The sequence below is a fragment of the Primulina tabacum genome, chromosome 8 (assembly GCF_025594145.1).
Source record: "Primulina tabacum isolate GXHZ01 chromosome 8, ASM2559414v2, whole genome shotgun sequence".
In the NCBI taxonomy this organism is placed as follows: Eukaryota; Viridiplantae; Streptophyta; class Magnoliopsida; order Lamiales; family Gesneriaceae; genus Primulina; species Primulina tabacum.
In genome coordinates, this window is record NC_134557.1 from 41,268,664 (window position 1) to 41,277,830 (window position 9,167).

At 41.1% G+C, this 9,167-nt stretch overlaps 1 protein-coding gene across 1 annotated transcript; it reads right to left on the reverse strand.

Annotated features, from left to right (window-relative positions):
- Positions 1–5,375: 5,375 nt before the first annotated feature.
- LOC142554794 (uncharacterized) lies at positions 5,376–6,645 on the reverse strand. Its single transcript, XM_075665470.1, has 3 exons — positions 6,456–6,645; positions 5,857–6,032; positions 5,376–5,810 (listed from the first exon to the last, which is right to left on the reverse strand). Exons 1-3 carry the CDS (start codon positions 6,643–6,645, stop codon positions 5,376–5,378), a joined length of 801 nt encoding a protein of 266 aa, XP_075521585.1.
- Between the last annotated feature and the right edge of the window lie 2,522 nt (positions 6,646–9,167).

A 9,167-nucleotide genomic window follows, 5' to 3' on the forward strand; every position in this document is an offset into this window, starting at 1 on the left:
CAGCAGCCACTTCAAGTTTTCTCTCAAGTTTTCAAAGAAAATTTCTCCCCTACTCTCCGGTGCACGTCCTGCGCAAAGATATCGAAGGTTTCGAGCGTATAAACGTAAAGGCACGCCCAAAATCTCTTTTTCTCATCATTCACATCATTATATGCTGATTTGTGTGTTTATGCATAATAAATTCTTTGATCTATTATGTTATGTCGTTTTTGCATCGTTTTGTCATGGAATATGCATATGCTTGACTCGTACTCGCGTTTTTCCACGACTTTCATGCAAAGGGCTGCAAGGTATTTAAAGTTTAAAGGATCTACAAGCTGAGATATGTGGCTTCAAGGTGCTGAAGTCGAGGTTTAATCGAGTCTTGGTGAGGGCCGATTCGATCCTAAGGTGTTTATGTGATGCTTGTGGCTAGATCGGGCATTGGGAAGGAGACCAGCTGTTGGGGAGTCGAACCGAGCCACGGTGTAGTCTCTAAGGGGGTTGAGACGTGGTCTAGGAGGGCACATCCGCTGTAGTCATGATCTAGGAGTCGGTCAAGGCGCAAGGGTCGTGTAGGATCGGGTGTTGCTTGTTTTCGGGTAACTCACATGTGGCTGATTGCATGGGCAGTAGGCGTGGGTTTAGTTGGTCCAAGAGTGAGTCCTCGGCTTGATCATGGTCTTATGATAGTTGGTTAAGGGCTGGACATGCTGGTTTTTGGTCTAGGATCGAATATGAGGTTGTGGGTGCAACTAGGGCTTCGGTGTATGCACGCAGAAAAATTCCAGCAACTTTCAGGCAAGTTTAGTGGGTCATAAGTGGGCTGGAAGGAGTGGTTTAGAGGCTGTACATGTAGGTTTAAGTTATATTTCAAGTTGGGAAAATTTTGGTTGAAATTCAGGTTGATTCGAGTTGAAATTGTGACCCCGGTCCAAGTTTAAAAACGAATCATATATATTTTGGAACGGGCTCGAGTTTACGTCTAAGAAATTATTACTATTATGTTTTGAGGTGTTTTAAAGAGTTTGGTTGACTTTGGGTCGAAATTTAGAGGTTCAATGGCAAAATGATCATTTTGCACTCGGATTGAGTTTTGTCCTGGCAGCTCCCTGATCTCAAATTTATCATACTTTTAAATGTTATTAATCAAGAATATGATTTTTATGTAATTATGAAAATACGTTGCATGCTTGATTTTAAGAAAAAACTATGTATATCCATGATTTTGATAAGTGATGAAAATGATGATGTTTTTGAAGGATGATAGTTGGTTGTGACTGACGATATATGTACACGATGAGCTGTAAGGCCAAGGCTCAGTCGATGGGTAATACTGTCGCTGATGTCCCCGTCGCCGGGTACCACGATTATATATAGATAGATCCATCGAATAGAGATGATACGATTATAGCTGATACGAAAGTCACAACTAATGAATTAAATTCAAATAAAGTAAATGTATAGTATATGATGATCTGATGAGACATCTTTTGACACGTTATGCTATATTACGACATGTTTATGTTTATGCTTTTAAGAACATGAAATGTATGTTGAGTACAGTACTTTTCACCGTTGCATGTTATGTTTATGTACTCGATATAACGTTACAGGTATGTTGAGTCTAGAGATTGGAGGTGCCGAAGATTGAGTAGGCGGAGTTAGATGTGTGCACGCGAACCCGAGGACCTTATTTCTTCCGCACATCACATTTATGAAATATGAATGGACGTGAATTTTTTTACTCATTCATTTTATTATGTTATTGGTTATCAAGATTTTTACTTGTTCATATTTGTTTTATTTTTTTAAAATTGCAGTATTTTCATCCTGTAGATGATTACTATTATTTTTGAAAGGTGAAATTTTCAGCAATGTTGCATGCATGCACAATTTATGAATTTTCGTGAATGAGCTTGTAAAAAAAAAATTAGTAGCATTTTTAAGTAGTATATGTTTCAATTTCCTTCTTCCATCTTACCAGGATCCGGGCTATCCATTTAATGTCCCGGGTCATTCATAACCCGGGCTAAGGTCCATGACCCGAGCTCTTCCGTGGGTATCACCACCCTTCCCTTAAATAGTCGGGCTAGAGTCATACTCGCTGTTCCGATTAGTCATGCTTGGAATTCCGCAAAAAGATAATCAATTCTGGCTTATAAAAGCACCGGAGCTTCATGCCTCTCGGGCATGAAATAAGATGCCGAGGCCTCATGACTCCCGGGCTTGAGATATTTTTGTCGTTTAGTATTCTTGGGCAGTAGGCTAATGTCATGATGACGTGTGCCCTAAAATTTGAACGTTCCAAAACGTTTCGAATTCTAAGAAAATGAACAATCTGAGACGCCTCGATTTTCGAGCTTGTCCTTTCATCTACCCGCACAATTTCCAAGATGCCTTCTGATCATCCGATTTATCTTTATATCAACGGTTGAGATCATTCTCCTTCGCTTATATAAAACAACGAACCCTCCTCACTTGTCACTTTTACAATTTCGAATTCTCTTCCACAATATTCCCTCAGATTTCTGACGTATTGTGCTCTGCAACTCCGACGCGATTTAATTTTCAACAAGTCTTTCTTCGATTACTCTCGTAAGTTTTTCTTCACCGGTCTCTTCAAAAATGTCAAACTCTACTTCTTCCACATCCGGAGAAAATGCGCGAGGCTCATCTAGTTACGAGTCCACCACGATACGCTCTGATTCTCCTTTTTCTTCTCCCCCAAAACGTTTTTCCGCCCACATTTCCCCAAAACCCAAAACCATAAAATCCAAACCCTCCTCTGTTGGGCCGTCCCGAGCTCTGAAAAAGGGCAAGGGCAAGGGCAAGGGCAAAGCCTGGGCTTCCAGTCCTTCTCACTCTGAAATTCCTGGAGCTCTTTGGTTTGCTTCAATGAGCAGCACTTTGCACTGGGGAGTAGACGAGGAACTTCGAGCTCTCGGCTCTATCCCTTCTTCTCTCGCCATTCTGATTCTCGGCCCCTCTGATAGGGCCGATCACCCTCCTCCTGATTTCACTACCTTTTTTAAGGACCGGGATAAGAATGGTATTTGATTTCCCGTTCCCTCCTTTTACATCAAGGTTGCCAAATTCTTTGGCGTACCTGTTAACCAACTTTACCCCAACTCTTTCTGGATTATGGCCTCGGCCTATATCCTTTTTTAAAATGCATAATCTTTGCATCAGCCCCCTCATTTTCCACTAATTTTTCATTTGCCAGATGAAAGATAATGCCTTCTGATTATCTGGCCGACTGAAAGCTCGTTTCTTTGATGATATCTTTTCTTCTTCAAAAGGATGGAAATGACACTTCTTTTACATTCGCCATCCAGCTTCCCTTCCCTGCCTAATTGGTTTTCTTCCAACTCTTCCTTCACAACCCTCTCTTCTCGGATCTTACAAGTTTGAGGAACCTTACACCCGAAACCATGAATTTGTGGAGGGCCAAAAATTCTCTTCTTCCTCCCTCCTCTCGGAGGAAATTTGATTGCTTACGGGTCGAGGGCCCGAGCTGAAGATCCTATAGACCGGGTATTTGATGAATTAGCTGGCTCAGGCGCTCAACCTGATTACTTCCCACTCCGACCTTTTTCCTTTACTTTCTTTATCTTTTAATGTCTTCTTGGTTCTTAATTGCTCCACTTTTCTCTTTCCCTTGTTCTTGACAGGCAATTCATAAATGCAAGAAGCCTTCGCCACGATGTGGGCAACCGAGAAGGCAGCCAAGGAGAAAAATCTGGCATTCCAAAAAACGGCTGCTGAGAAGAAGAAAATGGCCCAGCCCACTATGGTCGATGCTCAATCATTTTTTGCGACCAAGGAGGAGGTGGCCAGGATGGACAGCTCTACCCGGGCTGAAAATCAACAAAGAGAGGGAGGTGACTCAGGCTGACTCCCAAGAAGACTTTAAGGATCACATCCCTCTCATCCAGAGGAAAATAAAGGCAGTGTTCGATCCGGAACTGGTCCTTTTTTAGGGCAACAAAGGGGGAGACCAGGGCACTTCCCGAACAACTCGATCTACGCCTCCTCCACAACCCAGCCAATCACTGAGCCCCTTCACTCCGGCCTGCAAGGCACTCGAGTCAATCTTTTCCTAGAGTGAGCCACTCCCACCAGAGTCAAGCTCCTAAAACAGATGATTTTTCCTGCTAAGGAGGCACACCTGAAAAGCTCCCTCCCGACCCCCAACCTTTTTGAGGGATCAAACCGGATCCTTTCCGTAAGTTCTGCTCCTGATTTATTTTTTTTATTTTTTTATTTTTTTTACTAACTCCTTCCGAATAGGGTATTCAAATGCTGGTTTCAGCTTTTAAAGAAGTGGCTGAGGTGGCTACAAGAGAAAAAAGTCGAGTCCGGGCTACTCAAGAGCTCTATGAGCGACTTCAATGGGAGCTTTCCTGGGCTCGATCAGCTCATGAAGAAGAAATGACCAGCCTCCGCGCTGCTTTAGATACGGCCAATCAGCAATTGTCACTGGCTAAGATAGATCTGGCAAAGGCTCGGGATGATGCTGAAGTCGGCTTGGTTCGGGAAGAGAATTTGCAGAGTCAAATTGTTTTTCTAGAATCAAGGAACCGCTCCTTGGTTGATGACGTAGAGAGTCAGAAATCCCGGGCAATTGCTGCTGAGGCTGCCCTGAATGGCTCCAAGTATGATCAAGATAAATGGCAGGCTTCTTTCCTTCAGTCTCCCGAGTTTAAGAAGGCAGTTGAAGATCAGGCCTACTCTTTCTTCCAGACCGGCTTTGATAAATGCCGAGAGCAATTTGAAGAAGCCGAGCTTCTTCCGAAAGATAGGGAATATTTTCTCGATTTTAGACAGGCCATAGCATCCTTTCCAGGAAGACCCCAAAGGAGAAGAGCAGCCGAGCCAAGTTACGAATCCCTAAGCTTAATGGATAACCAGGGTACGAAGCCCTAGGCCAGGGTACGGGTCCCTGGACTTAATGAATGAACGAGGTGCAGAGCCCCGAGCTAGGGTACAGATCCTTGGGCTTAATGGATAACCAGGGTACGGAGCCCTGGGCCAGGGTACGAGTCCCTAGACTTAATGAATGGTCGAGGTGCAAAGCCCCGAGCCAGGGTATGGGTCCCTGGGCTTAATGAAATGATTGAGGTATGGAGCCCCGAGCCAGGGTACGGGTCCCTGGACTTACAGAATATCCGGGGCTTCATGCCTCCCGCGTTTAATAGATCATCGGTGACTCATGCCTACCTGGTTTAGATATAATATTTCACGCACTTTTTTGAGAAGAAAAGAACTTCATTATCACTTCAAATAAGAGATACATTTCAAGTATAATATTTTTTCAGGTGAAATATATTCCATGGCCTTTTCAGAGATCGTCCCTTAGCATCCTCCAAGTAAAAAGCTCCCGAGCTGACTTTTCAAGTGATTTTAAAGGGTCCTTCCCACCGAGCCTCCAACTTACCCACATCTCCAGCTGGATTGAATTTCTGCATTACTAGATCTCCTATCTGAAAGTCTCGGATCCAGACTCTCTTGTTGTATGATTTCATAACCCAGCCCCGATAAGCTTCCATCCGAATCATTGCCCTCTCTCTCTTCTCTTCCACCAGATCTAGTTCCATTGCCCGGCTCTGATCATTATCGTCCAGGTAAGGTTCTACCCGGGCAGAAGATTGCCCAATCTCCACAGGTTGGACTGCTTCAGAACCATATACCAAATTCAAAGGAGTTTCCTGAGTGATGCTCGTGGTGTAATACCAAATTGAAAGGAGTTTCCTGAGTAGGTGCTCGTGGTGTAGTCCTGTATACCCAGAGAACATTAGGCAGCTCCTCCACCCAGTCCTTTCCTTTACCTTACAGCCAAGTTTTCAAGGCTTGCACAATAATACTGTTTATTACCTCGGTCTGCCCATTTGATTGAGGGTAAGCAACAGAGGTGAAAGACCGAGTGATTTTCATTTCTTGGCACCAAGACGTTATCTCATTTCCTTGAAACTGCCTTCCATTATCTGAAATTAATCTCCTGGGAACCCAAACCAGCATACCATGTTCTTCCACGGAAACTTCAGCACCTCCTTCTCAGTGATTCTACCCAGAGGTTCAGCCTCAAACCATTTAGAGATTAATTTACCGCTACAAAGAGAAACTTCTTTTGAGCTCGAGCAACTGGGAAAGGTCCCACAATATTTATACCCCACTGATCGAAAGGACAAGATGCCTAAATAGGCTTCATAAGAGTGGCTGGGCTGTGCTGGAAATTAGAATGATGTTGACACCTTTCACATGCTCATACCACCCGAGAAGAGAATTGGCTTATGCTGGGCCACCAGAATCCAACCAGCATTGCTTTCCGGGCCAACGTTGTTCCCCCGAGATGCTCCCCGCAACATCTTTCATGTATTTCCCGGAGGACATAATCCACCTCTTCCAAAGATAAGCATTTCAACAAAAGTCCCAGGTATGATCTCCTGTATAAGATGTTATTCAAAAGAACGAACCTGAGAGCTTGTTTTTTAATCTTTTGGGCTTGAGCTCGATCTCCAGGCAATATATTATAGCAACGAATTTGATCAGAGGCGTTATCCATAAATCCTCTTGCGCTGGCAGAACGTCCTCCTCAGTAGAGAGAATCAGCTGAGTGACATGTAATACTTTTCGAGTACTGATTTCTGATAAGGAGGCATCCATTTTGACCAAAGCATCTGCTTCACAAAAAAAGTCTTGGAACATTAAAGGAGATTCAAACAAAAATCCAAACTCTAGAACAACAACCAAGTTCTAGTAAAAAGATTTCGGAAGGAAGGTTACCACCATCCTTTGGTACTAAATCCTTATTACACCAAAGAGAGAAGGCCAAAGTAATACCAAAATATTTAACAGATTAAGAAAAAATGATCAGTCTAATTAAATCTGTCTCTTAAAAAAAATTAATCTGATGACAACTTTAGAGAAAATTGGTCTCGAGGATCTCTAAGACCTTGCAAAATCTTTTGCAAATCTCAAGGTTGTAGATCTAAATATCAACACAATGTAATCATCTGGCATTTCATTTCTCCTCTCTCTACTGGATATCCTCAATGGCATTGGTTCTGGAGGTACTTGAGTTTGTTCATCTGGAATGAGAGGATCTCCAATATTGTCTTGGTCAAGATGAAGAATAAAATATTGATCAATGCCCAAGACACATGTGGGAATATTTACATATTCCTCTTTAAAGACAATATCCTAGCTATATCTCTCCCCCCCACCAACAAACTCAACATCCTCAAACAACCTGGTATTTTCTGACTCAATAATCGAGAGGGCATGTTTGATGTGTTTCTCGAAGAATGTTGCACATGCTAATAGGAGATGACATGTTTGACATGTAAGATATTAACTCTATTGAAACAGGCTAGTCCCATCTGAAAGAAAATATGACCAAAACACTTTCCTTGGGAAAGCGAAACGTGCACATGATTTATTGGATTTGATCCGTACAGATGTTGTGGCCCGCTAATTGTTAGCACGAGGTATGATCAATCCTACTTCATTACTTTTATTGATGACTTCTCGAGGCTTGAATATGAGTATTTAATGAAATTGTAAGTCCGAAGCCTTTAAAGAGTTCAAAGAATATTAAAACACTTCGATCTGACCGAGATGAAGAATATTTAAGTACTAAATTTCAAAACTACCTTAAAGATAATGATATTCTGTCACAGTGGACCCCACTTATCACACCTTAGTTGAATGGTTTGTCAGAACGTTTTAATCGGACATTGATGGACATAGTTTGATCTATGATGAGATTCGTTGAATTGCCGCCATCCTTCTGGGGTTTAGAGATTGAGACTGCGGCAATGTTGTTGAACCAAGTCCATACAAAGGTATTTGATAAAACTCTATATGAGATATAGATGAGAAAACCTCACAAATATTCTTTTTTAAGAATATGAGGATGTCCTGCTTATGTGAAGCAGGTAGTGGGGGGCAAATTTGATAGTAGAGCCAATTTGAGCCAATTTGTGCTGCTATGTGGGATATGAAAAAAATTCCATTGGATATCATTTCTATTATCACAATGAAACAAAGATTTTTGTTTAAAGGAATGTCACCTTCTTAGATAAGGCGGAAGAACTTTTATTAAATATAAAATATGAAATTATAGAACTTGAATAGATTCGAAAACCACCTACTTTTGAATAGTCGAACCCACACCCTAACAGCTAGTTGAAGAAACACAAGCTACTAGGAGATCCGAAAGGCTCTAAAGGCCACCTAAGAGGATGATTCTGCTTCTTGAAGAAGGTCAAGATGAGCTCATTCCTTGATGTGATCCAAAAAACTTCAAAGAAGAATTTCTGATGCCGATTCATTTAAATGACTTGAAGCCATGCAGTCCCGGCTTGCAGCCCGAGACGGACTCCATATATTCAAACCAATATGATCCTTAGTAGAACCACATGAGGAAATTGTTCTAATAGGAAGCAAATAGATTTATAAAAGGAAACATGGGGCGGATGGGAATGTAACGACCTTCAAAGCAAAATTGGTAGCAAAATGAACTACTCAAAATCAATGTATTGACTATGAGGAAACTTTTTCTCCAGCCGCAATGTTCAAGTCCATTAGGATATTGCTAACTATAGCAACATGATATGACTATGAAATATGACAGATGGATGTGAAGACAACTTTCCTTAATTAAGAAATGATGACATTAAAGCAGATATTTACATGTATCAACATGAAGGATTCACATCAGTAGGGATGGCAATGGGTCTGGTTTGAGGCGGTTTTGATCAAACCCGGGACATGCCTTGGACCCGTCGAAAATATATAATTTTATATTTACTCAATAAAAATTTAAAAAATTAACAAATCATTAAATTAAATTTCCAAATTTATATTAATAATATTCAGGACAAAAAAATATTATCACATGTTAAAATACACCGACTTGTATTTAATTAATGACAAAAAAAATTTGTAGTGATATATTTTCATATTTATCATATAATAATAAAATAAAATAATTTCAATCCAAAAATTTTATAAACTAAAAATATGGTTAAGGTATTAATTATTTAGTCTAAAAAATATGATTATATCATTAATAATATATATACATATATATTTTATATTTAAATATATAGGCATGTTTTGGCGGGGTAGGTCCAGGACGCGTTTAACAAAATCGGGACCCGCTTGTAGACCTGCCAGGCCGG

What these genes read in the sequence shown, in the direction of transcription:
- LOC142554794 (XM_075665470.1), bottom strand. Translation starts at nt 6,645, where the DNA reads ATGGATGCCTCCTTATCAGAAATCAGTACTCGAAAAGTATTACATGTC. An exon ending in ATTAAAAAACAAGCTCTCAG is followed by an intron (nt 6,033 to 6,455) that starts GTTCGTTCTTTT and finishes ATCACTGAGAAG; the next exon opens with GAGGTGCTGAAGTTTCCGTG. An exon ending in AATCAAATGGGCAGACCGAG is followed by an intron (nt 5,811 to 5,856) that starts GTAATAAACAGT and finishes CTTGGCTGTAAG; the next exon opens with GTAAAGGAAAGGACTGGGTG.